General features: G+C 39.1%; 1 protein-coding gene and 1 pseudogene across 14 annotated transcripts in view; both read left to right on the top strand.

The window, feature by feature from the left end:
• The first annotated feature begins 1,644 nt into the window (after positions 1 to 1,644).
• On the top strand, positions 1,645 to 7,008 carry LOC119264430 (annotated as a pseudogene).
• Positions 7,009 to 11,881: 4,873 nt separating this feature from the next.
• cadps2 (Ca++-dependent secretion activator 2) overlaps positions 11,882 to 20,313 on the top strand; it is a 134,809-nt gene continuing 126,377 nt past the window's right edge. For 11 of the 14 annotated variants that reach the window (XM_037542674.1, XM_037542672.1, XM_037542673.1 and 8 more), the window contains exon 1: positions 11,883 to 12,451. In XM_037542674.1, the coding sequence (XP_037398571.1) occupies positions 12,140 to 12,451 (312 nt within the window). In that variant the 5' untranslated portion in view covers positions 11,883 to 12,139. Of the gene's footprint in view, positions 12,452 to 20,313 lie in introns of all 14 variants that reach the window. The other 3 variants (XM_017713616.2, XM_037542671.1, XM_037542670.1) reach the window with 2 other exon arrangements.

Raw genomic sequence — 20,313 nt, forward strand, 5'->3', positions numbered from 1 at the left:
CTGGGGTCATCAGTGGTGATTAAGGTTATTATGATTAAGAGTTTTGGAACTCTTATTTCAAGAGGTCATTCTTGACCCTTCATCAATGGTCAGTTTCTAATTACAGGAATACTGCTTGCTGGATATTTTTAGTTAGCGTTTTCAGTCCATGGTCCAGATGTTTTAAACATGTCATCATGAGAACTGTCCATCACCCAAATCATCTGACATGACAGTGGCAAGAGTTCAGTTTCAAGTCTTTTTCCTACTTCTTCTTGACTTTACCGATGACCATGTTCATTAAAAATACTTAATCAACAACTCAGTGATGATGCCAAAATTCAAAATGTAATTACACATTTCTAAGTCATTATTTACATCTACAGGTCATTAGTTAATGTATTTACAAAAGATAATGTGCCCCACCAAGTAAAGTCATGACATAATACATGATATATAATATATCTCTTAATGTATAGATATATCATTCATTTACAATGTGCACAAATAATTGTTAACATTGTTTGAATGTGTTTATCAACATAGAGCATTTGCTTAAACATAATTTCTAAATATGTTTCTTAGGTCACAAAACATGAGGTAAAAACAAACTGTGAGACAATGTAACTTTTTTTTACTTGATTTTTTTATTGGTGTTTCAGAACACATACAATTATGAATGTATATAAAATGTCCATTTTCAAACAAGAAAGTACTGCTAATCCTTAAAATAAAGGTATCTTTATGCAATTAAAACACAAAAAATGTGTGTTTAAAAAGCAAAATAAAATTCTTTATTAAGTTCTTAGGTGTATTAAATTGAATTATTTGCATATATAAAAAAACAAATAAACAAACACAGAAAATCACAATTTCATAAAGGCCTGCATCTGATGCCTAATATCTTTAAGCTGGTGCCATGTCTATGTTTATCACCCAGCCAGTACATCCACTCAATGAATGAAAAGTGCTGTTTTAGCATTTGATCTGTTCTGTTGCCTCGTAGCCTCCAGATTCTTTTTTTATAGGTCAACCATGCCTCCAGTGTAAGGATCTAGAAACCACTGGGAGTGATTGCTAAAATGTGTGTAGGCCATTCCTGTCAAAGCGCCTCTGTAAGCTCTGCATTCATTACTGATTAGTGTAGTACCTGGACGCACATGTTTAACAACTATAGGTACAAGATGATGTCGTGATCTCTTCACAAGGTGCAGGACTGGATGCTGTTGTTCCTTTTTTACACCAAGTACACCAAATACCCACTTTTTTCTCCTCCTAGTGGGGCCAACTCTCCCTCGACCACACTGTTGGAATAGGATTTTTTTATTGGATTAAAATAATACAGGCCTGTTAAACTTAGGTCACAGCAAGTTCTTGTGTCAACTCATTTTTGGTTGCTTGTACTTTATGGAACAAAGTCTGTGGGCAATCTTAAAAGTTAGGCGGTTAGACAAGTTAGACACACCGGTCAGGGTTTTTGTTAAGGCTGATCTTTAAAATTTGACCCAGAATACTGGGTCCACATTCTCACAATATCTTGAACAAAATTTGAATGAAGAAAAATGGTAACTATATTGTTGTTACACAGCTTACTAATGACACATCTGGAACACAGAAGTAGTGATGGAGTGAGTTGCTGATTGGTACTGCTGTCACATCTCCAAGATGCACATTTTGCATACCATCACTGGGGACTGTTATGATGGTAATCATCAACAGGCACGATCTAGAGCAGGTACTATTTCTGCAGTGGATCATTCTCAGCACTGCAGTGACTGACACTGGCATGGTGGTGGTGTGCTAGTGTGTGTTGTGCTGGTATGTGCATGAATCTTCATGTCTTGACTGCATCCTGGTGTCTTTGCTAGCAGCTTTCTATTTAGAAGCCATTTGATGAATTAGAAGGTGTAATAATTCTCTGATTAAGTCTCTGTAATGCTAAAGAGAGCTAACCCGACCAAAAAAAATGGATACTAAGAAATTGGAAAGAAGTGTGCGTGCCACCGACATCATGGAGGGGAGTGCACATGTCATAAATACATTAAGAAAATAACTAATTTGTGGAATTGCGCCTACTTTAGACGTTTTTACAAACTGGGATCACAGCAACGACATTCAAACCCACCTGAGCTTCACATTGAATTTGAGAGACAGCCCGTCACTGTTTTACAAATCATTTTACACCCTGATAGACTGATAGACCAACTGGGAAATATATGTGCAGTACAACAAGCCTTTTGTTAAATAACATATCACTAATTTAAGAACTTGTGAAAACTTTTTATTTGGTTTTCTGTTTAGTTATCTGTGATTTTCATTGCTTATTTCAGTGTAAAATGAATTCTTAGTAATTCTCAAAATATCACTCAACTTCAATGTAGCATCTGGTACGCTCTGCCATTTCATTCACGCAGCCTGTGTAAAAGTGCTGACATGTTAAAATGAGTGCTGAAATGAAAATTAAGCCATCCCATGTCACTAATGACTACCCAGAGGAAGAATGTGTGAATCAGGCCTCAGTCACTATAAACTGCAAAACGATAACATAATCATCTTTTACAGTTCACCCGACATATTCATTCAAATAATTAACTTAGTATTGAATGACCTAAATGCATCATTCATAGTGTTACATACTACTACTATTACTACTACTACTACTACTACTAATAATAATAATAATAACAATACGTTATATTTATAACATTTTTTCAAACTCAGGGTTGCTTAATTTTGTTTATTTTGAATTGTTTCAGGTCTGTCCACCGACTCAGGGCAGAAAGCTATGAAGCAAGTGGCAAAACATACTACAAATGTTAATAAAGGTGCTAGCAGTTCCTGTATTTATGAGAGAAGCGTATTTATTCCATGAAGCTCTCTACACTGTTCTTGAGCTAATCTGAAGGTCACATGAAGTTTGGAGGTCTGTACTGATTGACTCCGCAGAAAGTTGGTGACCTCTGCGCACTACGTGCCTCAGCATCCACTGACCCCGCGCTGTCATTTTACATAGCCTACCACTTCATGGCTGAGTTGCTGTCGTTCCCCATTGCTACTACTTTGTTATAATACCACTGACAGTTGACTGTGGAATATTTAGTAGCGAGGAAATTTCACAACTGGACTTGGGTGGACACAGGTGGCATCCTATCACAGTACCACGCTGGAACTCCTCAGAGCTCCTGAGAGCGACCCATTCTTTCACAAATGTCTGTAGAAGCAGTCTGCACTTGGTTTTATACACCTGTGGCCATGGAAGTGATTAGAACACCTAAATAAACCTAAAATTCAATGATTTGGATGGGTGAGTGAATACTTTTGTATATATATATATATATATATATATATATGTGTGTGTGTGTGTGTGTGTGTGCGTGTGTGTGTGTGTGTATACCCCCTTCCTCTGACCTGAGCTGCATATCACTCATTCAAGCATTTCTTCTAAGCAAAAAAAATATATATACGTTGCCATTGTCCATATATGGTGCTCCATCAAATAATAACTTATTGGGTGGAAACATTATAATTCACTCACTTGTTGAAGATGCACAAATAAAACAAGGAAAGTTGGTGGTGGAATGAGGAAGTCCAGGAGAGTATTCAGAACAAGAAGGCAGCTAAGAAAAAGTGGGATAACCAGAGAGATGAAGGAAGTAGGCAGGAGTACTGTGAGGCTAGTCACATAGCAAAAAGAATGGTGGCAAAGGCAAAGGCTCAGGCCTATGATGAGCTGTATGAAAGGCTGGACAGTAAAGAAGGAGTAAAGGACTTGTATCGTTTGGCTAAACAGAGAGATAGAGCTGGAAAGGATGTACAGCAGGTTAGGCTGATAAAGGATAGAGAGGGAAATGTACTAGTGAGTGAACAGAGAGTGTTGAGTAGATGGAAAGAGTACTTTGAAGAACTAATGAATGAGGAAAATGAGAGAGAGAGGAGGAAAACGGGGGGAGAGATAGTGGATCAGGAAGTGCAGAGAATTAGTAAGGTGGAAGTGAGGGCAAATTTAAAAAGGATGAAGAATGGAAAGGCAGTTGGTCCAGATGAAATACCTGTGGAGGTATGGAGATGTTTAGGAGAGAAGGCAGTGGACTTTTTAACCAGGTTGTTTAACAAAATCCTGGAGAGTGAGAGGATGCCTGATGAGTGGAGAAGCAGTGTACTGGTCCCCATTTTTAAGGTATGGGAAAGAGTTGTTGAAGCAAGGCTAAGGCGAGAGGTTCAGATCAGATCAGTGAGCAGCAGTTTGGTTTCATGCCCAGAAAGAGTACCACAGATGCAATTTTTGCATTTAGAGTGTTGGTAGAGAAGTACAGAGAAGGTCAGAAGGAGCTACATTGTGTCTTTGTGGATCTAGAGAAGGCATATGATAGGGTGCCAAGAGAGGAACTGTGGTACTGTATGAGGAAGTCAGGTGTAGCTGAAAAGTATGTTAGGGTGGTGCAGGACATGTATGAGGATAGTGAGACAGTGGTGAGGTGTGCAGTTGGAGTGACAAATGGTTTCAAGGTGAAGGTAGGGTTACATCAGGGATCAGCTTTGAGCCCCTTCTTGTTTGCAATGGTGATGGACAGGTTGCCAGATGAGGTCAGGCAGGAGGCTTCATGGACCATGATGTTTGCAGATGACATTGTAATCTGTGGTGAGAGTAGAGAGCAGGTGGAAGAGAATCTGGAGAGGTGGAGGTTTGCACTGGAGAGTAGAGGAATGAAGGTCAGTAGAGACAAGATGGAATACATGTGTGTGAATGAGAGGGAGGCAGGTGGAAAGGTGAAGATGCAAGGAGTAGAGGTTGTAAAGGTGGATGACTTCAAATATCTTGGGTCAACCATCCAGAGCAATGGACAGTGCAAAAAAGAGGTGAGGAAGAGGGTGCAGGCAGGATGGAGTGGGTGGAGACGGATGTCAGGGCTGATGTGTGACAGAAGGATAGCAGCAAGAGTGAAAGGGAAGGTTTACAAGACAGTAGTGCGTCCTGCTATGATGTATGGTTTGGAGACTGTGGCTCTGTCTGACAGGAGGCTGAGCTGGAGGTGGCGAAATGAAGATGCTGAGATTTTCGTTGGGAGTGACAAGGATGGACAAGGTTAGAAATGAGCAGATCAGAGGGACAGTGAAGGTGGAACAGTTTGGAGATAAAGCCAGAGAGGCCAGGTTGAGATGGTTTGGACATGTGTTGAGGAGGAATAGTGGATATATTGGGCAAAGAATGTTGGAGATGGAGCTGCTGGGTAGAAGGAGAAGAGGTAGACCTCAGAGAAGGTTTATGGATGTAGTGAAGGTGGACATGGAGATGGTTGGTGTGAAAGTAGAGGAGGCAATGGATAGGGCAAGATGGAGGCAGATGATCTGCTGTGGCGACCCCTAAAGGGAGCAGCCGAAAGAAGAAGTAGAAGTTGAAGATGCACAAATGTACATATAAAAAGGAAACGATTCTTTGCTGAACTATGGAACTATATGCTAGATGAATTCTGGAAATCTTACTAGTATAATTATAAAGCATGCAAAATATTATTGTTTGAATGTTTTCTGTATATGTCTTGTACTATTTAAGGAGCATCATTCCTTAACCACTCAACCTGCAGAACAGCTGAAGAAAGTTCAAATTGCTGGGTAACTATTCTCAGGTGACCATCCGTAAGACAGTGACATGAAACAGAATAGGAGAAAGTGGTATTTGTGTTCAGAGAACTTAATCAGCCTTTTGATTTGCAAGGAAGCCAATAGCTTTGAGTAGGAATTACTCTATGTGCTTGTTTTGTATGTTTAATTGTGCTGGAAATAACAAATAGCAGATCCCAGGTGGGCCTAATTTATTAAATGTACTTGAAATTCATCCTAAATATTTTCCTTATGGCCTTATGTAAGCAAAAGTTACTTTTTCTGATTTGACTTTCAAGATGGTATGAATGTTTGGTTTAAGAGAATATTCAAGCAATTTATTGTCTTTGTTTAAGTTGGAAGTTACTGCTGGACTAATACTGTGTTCAGGTGTATTCACAAGTTGAAAGTCAGTGCATTCCAGTGCTTCAGCTCAGAAGAAATGGAGGAGCCTGATAAGATACTTGAATGTCAAAATGAGTCAGAATGCACATCTTCAAAACTGCTCAAAATGGATGTAAACCAATCAGAGGATGAGCAAAAAGAAAACATTACAACATGTTATTGCAGAAAGAAAATGATTTTTATATTATAATTAAAAAAAAAACAATGCAGAGGGGAGTATCTTTACTGTTACCAAGTGTACAGCCCCTGTAATAATATGTTTGAACTGAGAATTCAAATTATTATTCCATTGCAGATTTCTAAGATTGTATTTCTGAGCTTGTATTTTCTGAGTTTGTATAAGGTATATGTAAACAAAGGAATGAAGCGCCTAAGCATAGATCAGGGATCTCCAGTGTAGATGGTTGATTTGACAAAATCCCAGTGTTGTTTCATTGCTTTCTGTCGTAGCTCTTAAACTGAAGCTAGACGATTTGCATCAACTCCAGTCATCTGCAGCACCTCAGCCATCAACCCTTCAGATGTCTGAAGCACCTCAGTGTACTCCAACCTCTACAGACTCATCAGAGTCTTCTAATTAAGAGGATACAGAGGCATCACTCAAAAAGAAGAAGCTAAACAAAAGAAATCAAAGAAATCAAGGGCTGATTATCTCAGCTGTGGTATGCTAACATGGCCAATATGTTTAGTATATTTCAGTGAGAACACCTGAAGATTCGATCACAAGGTATCACAAAGTTTTGCCGCTGGTGAATAAAGGTTTGACCAAGTCAGAGGCGTACTGCAGGACACATGTGGACAGAAGCACAATCCAGGCCCAATAGCTGAGTTGGCAGCAGCTAATCCTGAAATGTTCCATGACCTTGGTTAATTTCAATTAGCATCTTGCAAAAGTTCGTTAAGCTTTGCAAAGTTTTTAACCAGTGTTTACTTGAGCCGAACCAAAGCAGGATACATGCAATAAAAGATAAAGGGGATCTCCTTGATATTAACAAGAAGCATGTAGCATTGGGAGATTGTCTCTGAAAAGACATATTTTTTGTATGATGGATCTGATTTACATAAAAAATTTAAGATGCAAGAACAGTTTTTTTTTTGGTGCTTTTGTTTGTTGTTTAATAATAAATACCCCTCATTATACCAAGAACCTACTGAAGGAGCTATCAGCTTCTTGTTTGAAATGTTGGTTTTGTTGTAGCCACATGGTACCCCTGGGAACTTGCTTAAACATGCTAGGCATCAGTTTTTGTTTTAAGATGCAGACTTTGAATAATTTGACTGTGACTTGTGTTTTGTTTATTTTTTATGTGTTTTAATTGCATAACGATACCTTTATTTTAAGGAGTAGCAGTAGTTTATTGTTTAAAGATGGACATTTTATATACACTCATAATTGTATGTGCTCTGAAAGACCACCACTCTTCTTTGCAGAATTGCTTTCCTTTGACTACATTGAAAAACAATTCTGCAATAACCCAACTGCATTTGAGCTTTAGGTCACAAACTGACAGGCAGACATTCTATTTCAGAACTGTCTGATAGAGAGCGGAATTCATGGTTCCATCAATTATGACAAGTCATCAAGGTCGTGCAGCAGAAAAGCAGCCCCAGACTTTCACACTACCAGCACCATGTTTGACTGTTGGTATGATGCTCTTATAGTGGAATTCTGCATTAGCTTTACACCAGATGTAAAGGGACCCATGTCTTCTGAAAGGTTCCACCTTTGACTCATCAGTCCACAGAATATCATCCCAAAAGTCTTGGGGGTCATCTAGATATTTTTTGGCAAATGCAAAAAAAATAGCAAAAAAATGGCAAAAGCCTTTGTGATCTTTTTGGTCAGCAGTGGTTTTTGTTTTTTGCGGTTCTCTCATGGATGCCATTTTTGCCCAGTGTCTTTCTTAATGCAGAATCACATACATTTACCTTAACTAAGGCAAGTGAGGCCTGCAGTTTTTTAGCTATTCATCTAGGTTCTAGTTTGTCTGGGTCTGGATGAATCGCCAGTGCATTCTTGGTGAAATTTAGGTCGGGCAACCACTCCTGGGAAGGTTCATCACTGTTCCAAGTTTTCTCCATTTGTTGATAATAGCCCTCACTGTAATGGTCTTTGCAGGAATCCCAATTTTGTGTCTACTTGGGTTATCCTTGTCTAATATTGAAATAATCTGAAACATTCAAGTGTGACAAATATAAAACAAATTGAGAAGAGGCCAAACACTTTTTCACTGCACTATATACTGTCTATATTTCTGCAGTAGTTCAATTTAGAAGAAAAAAAAGATGCAGTGTTTTTGTAAGCATTTACAGAGTTTTTTATTAAGGAAATTATTCAGCTGATTGACGTTTCACAATGGCATACTGGAAATTGGTCCAGTCAGGCCTGGACTCCTAGTACAGTACAGTTTCATTACATTTGAGGATATGTGCTGTGCTTTCAAGATTCAAGAGTTTTATTGTCATGTGTACAGCAGCTCAGGCAGTTGCACTGTACAATGAAGTTCTTACTTTGCTGATCCTCCATTCACCATATATACTCTTAAGAGAATAAAAAAAGAAAATATAAGAATAACTATAAAAAACGGTAGTAAAAGGTAAAAGCAAAAAAGTGTACAGTATGCAAAGTTGAAATAAAGTTAAAGTTACACATGCATATGTACAAATAAGTAGAGCAGCTGTTCATTTAGTGCATCAAGTGACAGATGAAAACATGTAAACAGTAAACAATATTACTAAGTGATAGATGTAAACAGTAATGTTCTAACAGCAGCAGTACAGTGTAGGTAAGGTGCAGTTGTTGAAAGCAAGGTTAAATCAGTTCAGATTGGGAGGGGGGAAGAGGTTAGTGAGGTGTTCACCAGCCTGATGGCCTGTGAATAGAAAATTGCTAAATTGCAGCAGAGCGCAATGTTGAACAACAACAAAAAAAGATTCAGAACATTTTAGATGTGAGACTTTTTATGAAGCACAATTTCATTCCTTTAAACTGAATGTCTTCACATAGGGCTTCGCGGACAAATTGCTTTGCTTGAATATGCACATAATGGGTTCTACTCTTTCAGAGACTGAAAGCTTAAGTGAAAACTAATGCCTATTTGAATGACTTGATTAGGGTCTGAACTAAAGATGGAAGCAATCTCCACACATCAGCAGCTAAGTGTTGATGATAAAGTCTGTTTTAAGAAACCCAATACTTAAAATGAATAATATTTTGAATCAGAGTATTATTACATCTAAATGCATCTGTGCTGTGAAGAGCTTGAGCTATTGTGGGCTATAAAGAGAATAATTCACCACTATTTTACACACGTAACTACTGAAGCTACTGTCCATTGTTTTATCTTTTTTGTGAATATAATATGTAATAAATAGTAACACTGAAGTACCACAACACATCTACACACTTGACTTGTCAAGGTATAGGCCTGACATTTAATCACCTAATTATTAAAAATTGAGAATATTTCTAGAATGTGTACGGTCCCATGTATGCTTAAATGCGAGCACAATGACCAGACAGTGGCTCAATTCAAATCAAATCAAATCAAATCAAATCAGATTTATTGTCACATCATGAGAGTACAGGAGTACAGGTGAGTGAAAAACTTGGGTGCAGCGACAGTAAATACAACATGGAGTACAACAAACAACAAAAAAAATAAAAATAAATAAAATTTATATATATATATATATATATATATATATATATATATATATATATATATATATATATGTATATATATAAATATAGAAATATACAGTAAACCAACTTGAACAATATACATAGACATTATGTACATAATTATATGCATAATCTTATTGCACTGAATGTGAGGTAAAAAGTCATAAAATAAGGATACTGCACTGCTGTGTACATGTGCAATAATCTATGTATGTGTGTAAGTACGGAGATAGTCCAGTAGGTGACTTAGAGTAGCTTAGAGTAAAGTGCATGGTAGAGAATGAGTCCGAATGTGCAGTGTAAAGTAAAGTAAAGTAATGGAGTGCAGGATAAAGTGCAGAGTGCATTGAGTTCGTATGGGGTGGCAATGGGGTGGGTAGGGCAGAACACTGTTCTACTGTCTGTTCCACAGTCTGGTCGCCTGGGGGAAGAAGCTGTCTCGGAACCGGTTGGTTCTGGTCTTCAAGCTTCTAAGCCTCCTTCCACTCGGCAGTTGTGAAAACAGGCAGTGACTTGGGTGGTAGGGGTCCTTCATAATCCTTCTGGATTTCCTCAGGCAGCGGCTGGTGTATAAATCCAGAAGGTTTGGGAGCTGAACTCCGGTGATGTGTTGTGCTGTGCGTACTACCCTCTGCAGGGATTTCCTCTCGAGGGCGGTACAGCTCCCGTACCAGGTGGTGATGCTGCCAGTCAGGATACTTTCCACAGTGCAGGTGTAGAAAGTCCTGAGGATGCTGGGGTTCAGACCAAACCTCCTCAGCCGCCTGAGGAAGTAGAGGCGTTGTTGGGCCTTCTTCACCACCCGTGTGGTGTGTTCTGTCCATGTCATTTAGAAGTGGACTTTCCTTAGACCAGCTTTGAAACTAACTTTTAAAACTATATTCTCTTATTGGCATACCCATGACCTTTGTCCACCCTCTGGTTCCTGGGTCTCTGGATCTAACCACAGTCTCACAGGGTGGGAAATATTAGCCAATTGTGGATCAGGTCTCACGTATAGAACTGTGTGTAACTACATGGATAGGCTAGACCTGAGGACATCCATCCTATGCATCTTTGTACCTTAGTGAGGCTTTTGGTGAGTACTGCATTAAAAAATTCTGGCACAGAGATACAAAGTGGATGAATTTACAGTTGACTGACCAACATGGTGAAGAAAAGGACATTCACATATGCACTAAAATGCATTTTTATATTAATTTAATTTGCATATGAGCTACATTATGCTTGTAATCTGTATTGAGCTGCTGTGTATAGATCATTCTACCAAATTTGTTCAAAGTGAGACTTGAAAACACATTTCAGACTTTTAACTACCTGGACTTTAGAGTAAAATCATTTTGCTTTGAATAAGCTTGTAACTTAATCATGTTTACCTATTGAAATAAATGATTGATCCCTCCATTCACTATCAAAACGATCATTACAATACCAAAACTTTACTAAATGTTTCAGTTTCTCTGTCGAGCTGGTCGAGGAGTGGAAGATGCCACACTGATTCTTCTGGATAAGGTATTTGGTCACTTGGACAAGGCTAACAACTTTTTATGGATTTTTCCTCTGCTTTTAACACTTTCCTTCTGTGCCGTTTGCATGACCTGAATGTCAGTAGTAGCCTTGTCTTGTGGATCAGGGAGTTTCTGAGAGAGAGGCCCCATTGCTTCTGTATTAACACTTTTTCCAACTGCCTTGTCTTGAACAGTGGTATTCCACAGGGGTGTGTTTTATCATGCATTTAATTTTCGATGTACACAAATGAGATTAAATATAACAGTGAAGACATCTCTCTTGTAAAGTATGCTGATGATATGGCCCCTGTTGCCTACTTGCAAGATGTTACGAGCCCCTCCTACTAATCTAGCTAATCTAACTAAACCTAGCCACTTGGTTTGATGGTAGCTTCCTTGATCTTCATGTCAGTAAGACCAAGGAGCTATGCTTTGGAGGGAGGGTGGCAGCAGGCCACCAAGCCATAAACTCACAAGTACTGAGTTTATGGCTTGTACGGTCAAAAGCTGAGACAAACCCCTTATTTTATATGCGTAAACCGTATGAGTTGATACAAATGGCTTTCGATTGTATTTTAAATCTGTTAAGGGTCATCAAAGGCTCAGGTTACCCAGAGCAGACAGTATGTCCCTGCTGGCCCTTTAAGAAGCCTCCCCTCCTCCTCCCACGTGTTGCTCGGTGCTACAGGTTGTGTACCTGTCTCTGGCAGCTCCGCATAGCGCCAGTCAGCTCGCGCTCAGCCTCGCGGCGGCGGCAAAAAAAGAAAACAGAAGGAGCGGAAACCCGAGCAGCGCTGAGTGTGTGGCAGCCTAACTCCGCCCCAGTGCTGACACCGACACGGTCACAGGGAAAACTCGCTCCGCATCTGAAGAAGAGGAGGGAGAGAGTGCCGAAACACCTTCACATCTACTCTCCCTCGCCTACTGTGTAAGTTGAAGGACTTCTCACAGACCGGTGTCGACCATGCTGGACCCGTCCTCCAGTGAGGAATCCGGGGGGGAACTTCCACCTGAGGACGAGCCGCCAGTCCAGCCGGAAAAGCCCTCGAAAAAGAGCCCGAAGTCTGAGAAAAGCCCAGGAGCTCCGCGCACACCAGCCAAAAAACCCCCTCCTCCTTCTTCTCCAGCGCAGGAGAACGAAAATGAGCAGGAGAGACTCCAGAAAGAGGAGTCGGAGAGGAAAACCAAACTCCAGATTTATGTGTTCGTGCTGCGGTGCATAGCCTACCCTTTCAATGCCAAGCAGCCCACGGACATGGCACGGCGACAGCAGAAGGTGAGTGAGAGAGTGTGTGTGCACTACCTTTTACTGCCCTGGACAAGTACAAAACACCACCGAGCACCTGTTACTCTCGGCCTGTTTTCCCTCCAGCCGCCTTGAACAGCAGTTAGACAACAGCTGCTGCCGGGGCTTCTCACTGCTCGGTGCACACTCATCCGCCGCAGGTTTACCGCGGAGCATAAGAGCAAAAGCTGTGAATTGCCAGAGAGGATGAATCATAGAAAAGCCTTAAGTCGCCCCCCCAAAACTGTAAAAGGGATGTAGGACCACTTGAACAGCTTCCTACCTTTTACACCAGAATTAGAACCGACGTTTCTCCCCATCTGTTTGGACTGTGTTTGAGTTCAGGCTCTCCAGAGAATTAGCACCGATGCTATTTTTACAAATAAAACACCTACGGGCTCCTAGAGGCCAATCCCTTTTGAGGTGCTAGCAGTGTGACAATATACTACAACAGCAGAAATAGAAAGAAAATGCACTACTATACTATTAATGAAGTGTCTTGTTTCTATATTGGAGAATCTTAATTTGCATGATTTTGTTGGCTGATCCCCTGTTACCTGTCTGTGCTTTGTGTTCTATAAAGGCTTTAGGTGGACCTGGATCATGTTAAGACATGCAGTTGCTTAAATCATAGCCAATCAATCAATCAATCAATCAATCAATCAATCAGGCAGTAGGAGAACATCACATTGATTATTTTAACAAAGCTTTTCAGCTAATGCCACTAAGAAGTTCTAAATGTTATTCAGCAAATGCAATGTATCCCTGCAGCCTTGATCATTCTTCATCTGAAATAATTAGACTTGATTAACTTTGAATGTCAAAACAGTCACTGAAAGCCAATTCTGACCCTTAGCATTGCACATTCTGTACTATAGGTACACTATTCTTACTCATTCAGCTCACATGTAATATGATGTGCAAATTGTCTCCACATCCAGTGAGACCCTGTAGCCCTCCCTAGCTTTAGGATGATTTATTATACCAAGCTGAGCACTTAATATCAGCACCTCTCCGTATACTTGAACTTTAACAAGCAGTACTGTACTGTACCAATTAGCAAGCTATTGGTTTAAGCAATAAAACTGCTATCTTTTTCTCTGTTAAAATCAGAGTTAATCAAACCACATCTATTATTGTCTCCAGGCTTTACTCACAGAAAGCATCCTATTGCTAGTAGGCCAGAAGAATGCAATAGATTTTGCATGATATGATCAGGTTATCTGCAAGGTACAGATGTGTTAGTACACTCACAGTGTCCTTTCCTGGATGTGCATTTGTGTATCCATATGTGTATGCATGAGTGTTTTTGAATTCAGCATTTTAAGTGTGTGTTTTGTTGTACACAATGTAACAGGGCTACTTTAATCTGAACCTCAGGAATGCCTTTGTTTAACTTTCAAAGGCTGTTTGAGCACCATCAGATATGAAACACACACACACACATACACACATATATATATATATGAATGAATGAATGAATGAATATATGAATGAATGAATGAATGAATGAATGAAAGTGACTGCAGGCACTCTTTCCTTGACCCCAGTCCTTATTTGTTTTTCCTGTATGTTTTGATTAAAGCTTCATTTTGATATTAATCTCCATGGTGTACCTTTTCATAGTTCGGATCCTTCTTTGAGATGGCGATAATGATATGAAACAAAATCCTTTAATCTAATCAGGGAACGTTTGGTTTTTTGCTGATCCACTCCTGTGTTTAATTATATGATTTGAATTTTCAGATGTTGCTTATTAGATTATATTAAAATATAATAGTAGTGCTCCAGTTATATGAGAAGAAGAAGCAATTTTTGATCTTAATCCTGATCACGAATGAGAAGCTAAGCAATATGATGATATCATTATTGTTATACATTATGACCCAGTATATTTTTATACTGAGTATGAATTACATCTTTATACATTTATATATTTACATATACTGAGTGTGTATCTATATATAATATAAATTGCTTCACTAAACGCTTTTCTAAATATATCTGAGGATAAATTGTCATACACTTTTCTGAGTATATTTATGCATATGTTACCTCACAGTACACTTCTGAATATAAATTACATCATAATATGATTTGATTATTTCTTAATATAAATTGCCTTGCAGTATATCTGACTATAAATTACATCAATACATTATCTGAGTATTATGACAGAGTATTAAGTTGCGTGTGTGCAGCTTATTCATCATTCACTCTAGTATGAGTTAGGTACCAGATGCTTATACAAATGGCATTTCTCTCTGTGCGCACTCCACATGAGTTGTAATCCTCTCTGTGAGTGCTTTCCACATTACTGCTGCTGCCTCCAAATCGCTTTGGGTTCAATTTGAAGAGGAGCAGGCAACTGTGAGGCCAGTGCAGCATTTTATGGAATATTTTGTTTTTGGTAACGACCAGTTGGTGAAGTTGCTGCTTTCTTTTTATTACAGCAGGTGAATCTTCTCAGGAATTTGTACTGCTTGTGGTACAAAGCAAATCACAGAATTTTAATAATTCCATTCCATTGGAGCAATTTTTGAAAGTGCATTCACATCTGCTTAACTGGCTGACTTTCTAGTGAAGTGTGACACAACATGTATTGAATTATGAAGTTATGGTTATCTGTTGCAGGTAAACGTGGACGATATGAAAAAAAAAATATATTCTGGTGCTTCCTCTTAACACACAATATGTTTGGTAATATTTAGCCTTTTTACAAGGTGAAATTAACATGATGTACCAGGAAAACTGCCATACCAGAATGTAAAAAAAGAGGCTATATAAAATTGAGTACAGCGAATTCACCATTTGCAAAAAACAAACTATTTAATAAACCATAAGGTCAAATAATTGGTTAAAATAAATGAAGAATGCTTGAATAATCAGCTTCTTGTTACTATGCAGTTTATACAGTAGCTATACAGTAACTGTTGCCACTTGTTGCTTTTGTTTGCAGGCTGTCTAAAATTGGTCTTATTATTCATGCAATTATTGAGTTCTCTAGAATCACAAACAGTACTCATAAAATACTCAGAAAAGCATATTGTAATTTAAAATAATAAGGATAACCTGCAATAACATCATTCCCCACCTCGAGTTGCAGTTTTTCATGTATCTTTTTATTTAGTAGACTCCAATTAGCACAATGTAAAAGCCTAAACTAGCTCGCTTTAGATTTTAATACTCTATTTTAATATTAAATAGATCATTTTTTTTTATTTTTAATTTTTACTCGATTTTCTCCCCAATTTAGTCGTCTCCAATTCCACCTGCTAGTTAGGACCCCCCCAATCACACAATACTACCAACACTAGGAGGGTGAAGGCTAGCACAGTCTTCCTCCGAAACCTGTGAAACCAGCCACTGCTTCTTTTCGAACTGCCACTCACGCAACGTCACGGGACAGCCGAACGCACTCAGAGGAAAGTGCCAACCGCCAGACCTGTTACGTTAGCTATTTAGGTGATTGGGGAGAAGGGGGACCATGCTACCCACCCAGATAGAGTGAGGCCAATTGTGCTCTCTTGGACACCCGGCTATGGATGGCTGTAGCATCACCAGGGATTGAACTCGCGATCTCTTGATGATCGGGTCAATGCTTAGACAGTTGTACCACTCGGGAGCCCTATACTTGGATTTTTTTCAATAGACGCTGCTACTTATTGCAGAATGTTGGTAGCCATGTTGTTTTCTTGTACATATTTGGCCAAATTTTGATGGCCAGAGACATTTTCATAGTACATTATATGTATGATATTTTCACAGACATACACAATTCACCTGTATTTGAAAACTGTATAAAGACTCTGATTACAACACTTCACATAATAACTCAGTTAATCATGACAGAGAAAGAGCTCTTTTAGCTAACGTTTGTAAGATGTTTTCTCTGAAGGTGCTGTTTAAGAACAGTAAAAACAATGGGGAGTAAGTGCCCATGGTAAAGTTCTAGTATGCAGAAAATACTGTATACTGTATGATTTTTGCTGTGATTCACTTGATTTGAATCATTTTAGTTCAATTCAGTGGCTGGGTGATGCTAAATGGCTGTGGAAATGTGAGTGCATGGGTATTGCTCTGACTTGGACTGTCTGCTGAATAAGTAAGTAAATGCAAATGTAAATATCTAAGCCCACTGGGAGACTACTCTTTGTCTATGAGCCCTGTTCTCTTTACACAAGTGCCAGCTCTGGTGAGCTCAAAGCATGGTTTTCCTTTTGCGCTAACTGGTGAGTGGGTTGATGGAGGCACTCTCAAAGTCTCTTTCTATGTGTGTGTGTTCCCCTTTCTGTTTCTTCTTCCACTATTCATTTCTATTCTTAATCCCACCTTTCTTTTTATATCATCTATCTTTTTGACTTTTTTTTTTCTTTCTTTTTTCTTTGTGAAGTACAATCCCATGTGTTCACTCTCATGTGCCTGTTGTGGTAACAGGTTTTCTACACATGATTCTAGCTGACAGGGAATGACAGGCTGGAAACCTCACAGAAGGATGTCCCACGCTTCCCTCCACATATGTCTAATCCTTTGGCACCACACTGTTGGGCTGTTAGTTTTTTCCTCCTGTTAGGTCTTGTGTTTGGAGTTTATATAAGCAGATATCCCTGCTTCCCACCACGCAAGACTTCTTCAGTGGAGAGGGGGAGACTGGCAGCAAACGCCTCGCCGGAGGCAGAGTCCCATTCTCTTTGTCATATCTCTCTCCCTTGTCACTTTAACTCTCCATGAGATGCATATCTCTGCATGTAGTTATGTAAGTCCATCTCTTTGGTGTGCAGTATTGGTGAGTCATAATTTGGCTCAGTGGGTTTTGCCCTTCTTCACGTTTTTCTCAGTGGGACACTTTTAGGTAAATGCTGCCCTGTCTACCTTTGAGGGCAGGAAGTCCACTGAAAAAAGTGGGTCTCTAGCTCAAACACTGTGTGGTTGTAGAAGTAAACAGAACATATCAGTGCCAGAGGAGCAACAGACAGGAAGCGGTGGCCTACACTCTTGAAAATAGAGGTGCTACCATAAAGAACTTAGCACTGGTATTCCCTTAAAGAAATACTTCAGCCATCAAAGGTAGTCCTTCTACGGCATCATTCCTTATTTGACACCTTTACTATTAAGAATGGTCCATTTTAGGAGTTGTCCATGATATATCAGTGTTATTTGATCATTTGAGGAAAAACTTTCCTTTCCGTCACATCAAAATTTCAGTTGAAATGGTCCAAAATTACTAGATAAAAACTTTCATTAAACTGACTAACATATTAAAGGATTTTTGGCCTTCTTTTTTAAAGTTACCATTTTGGATATTTTACTGTTAAATTTGGGGAGGGGCATACTGTTTAATCGCATTTGCTATGCATAAAGGAAGAACTTGCCTCATCATGTCAGTGTGGGTGTTTGATTCCCTTAAAGGGGAATTCCGCTGATTTTTTTTTTTTTAATTAATTTTTTTTTATGTTTCTGAATGAAGAGGAAAAAAAAACATTTTGTTTTCTATCCAAGATCAACAGTGATCCTACACATGTCTTCTGAGTTTTATGTCATGTTGATGATGGCTAAAAAAATACAGTTGTCTTTGGGACTATGTTGTCTTGCATTTACCTCTCTGCCGTGAATACATTTTAAAAAATACATGTTATGCTCAAATCTGTCAACACTCTCATAAAACTATGTTTCAGGAATCAGCTGACTGTTTTTGTAGCAATTTCATGTAGTAACTTTGTGATGCAGCTTTAGAGCCATTACACACCTCAGACATCTGGTGTCTTTTCACCATCACTATGTACAATCCTGCCTGGTGAAGTTTCTCTAGAATGGGGCCCAGTCTCCCAAAAGCATTAGAGTGATGCATGCTCTACCATTTAAGAATATCTTTGTTCTAAGGTGCTTTTGGGGATCACATTCTTGAACATTTCACATTAAAGCAGTCTAAATGACTTTGTTTACATCTTAACGATTTAATTATGTATTATAAATGTTGGTGGAGTTCCCTTTTTAAGGAACACCATCTTGAATCTGTTTTAAAAAAAAAAAGGCTCAGTCCCTCTTCCACCGGTGGAATTATGATATTATCGTTATTACTCGCTTTGTGTAACTTGTGTTGCCTCCTGGGAATTGATACTGTTCTCTGCCCTGCATTCTCAACAAGAGTTCACATTGGGTTTAAGCACAGGCAGTGATGAAGTTCATGTACATTGACTCTGCGCTCTGCATTGTCACTGACAGAGCAATACAGTGTCATACTCCAGTATCAGTATGTTCTTTTTCAGCATGTGTAAAGAGTGAGTCAAAGGAACCCTCCAAATATCTGAAAGATGCTTGATATTAGATTGATCTTGTTATCCTAAAGAAATACACCATTGTGTGACATACTTTATAGATACACCTTGGTCTAATACATAATGGTAATACTGAGATCAGTCCAACATTAAATTTCTTATAAATAGTTTAGTGGTTTCTGACTTTTGACTCCACCGAGTAATATAATGAACAATACAGGCCTGAACCATATACAAGCTCCCAGTCCACCAAATTTGGCACCATGTAGCCATCTGTTGTTAGCAATTTGTTTGTTTTTCTAGTTGGCAGATTGGATGTCCATGCATCACCCCCCCCATGGTCTGTATAACAAATGGTTCCAGTCAATGAATCCTGTTTCTAATGACATCCTTAGAGGCTGTTCAGTGCTTCACATCATGCACTCCATGTACTTGGGTTACTACTCAGGCTTAGCCCAGGTATGGAGAGGTTGCTTCCATTTATTAAAGATTTAAAAAGCCTTAAGTGATTAGGTGTGATTCAGTAATTGGACAATTAACATAATTACTTGGTTACACTTCATGGCACTGTGCTGCTACCATCAGAAGTCATATAAACAATAAAGTGAACTAGTTCCACTACCAGCCAAAAATGTTCATTAAAGCCATGCCGATACTACAATGTTGAAATGTGTAGTCCCTATGTTGCTGCTCTAACAGCTTCCACATTTCTGGAAAGGCTTTCCACTACAGTTTGAAGCATTCCGCAGGACACAAGAGCATGACTGATACCAGACACTGATGTTGTATGAGAAGGCTTTGCTCACAGTCAGTGTTCCAATTAATTCCAAAGGTTTTGGTGTCATTGAGCTCAGGACTCTGTGTAGGCCAGGCAGTTATTTTCAGAGCAGCCTCACCAAGCAATTTCTTTATGGGTCCCATTTTGTGCATAGTGATATTGTCATGTTGATACAAGAAAGTTCGGCCCCCAAAGGCGCTGCCCCAAAGTTGAAAATGCACAGTTCTCTAGAATGTCATTGATTGCACTATGCTTTGGAGAAGGTAGCAGTCTCTAGATGCTGATTTGTCAGTCCAGAGAACGTGTTATCATGGTTCTCAAGTCCAAAAGCTTTGTGCTTGACCACAGCCCCATTGACACTTATTGCAGTGCATTGGTGGCTTGTGTGTGTCTACTCAGTCATGGAAACCCACACCTTGAGACTCCTGACAAACAAATCTCAGCACTCAGTGACCCTTTTCTGGGAGCCTGTATGGCCTCCCGCTTCTAGACCTCACATTCCTCACATCGCATACAGGTTAATATTCAGCTCTTCTGTATTTAATAGTTTTTTATGTACTTCTTTGAAAGTACCGTACCAGTAACTGCCCTGTGAAATGGGGGTAATATGTATAAAAAGCAATCTAATTCTTTGATGGTTCACTCAGTGTAAATGTCAGTACTTTTAACTTAAATATGGCATTTTGCACTTTAACCTTCTGTTCATTGCTTCATTTGAAGTCTTATGTACTGGAGAATGTTAAAAAGTAATAAAAGAAAATCATGTTCACTGTATAAAATACCCTTTTTTGACAAATATG

This window comes from Pygocentrus nattereri, chromosome 11 (assembly GCF_015220715.1).
Source record: "Pygocentrus nattereri isolate fPygNat1 chromosome 11, fPygNat1.pri, whole genome shotgun sequence".
NCBI classification, from domain to species: Eukaryota; Metazoa; Chordata; class Actinopteri; order Characiformes; family Serrasalmidae; genus Pygocentrus; species Pygocentrus nattereri.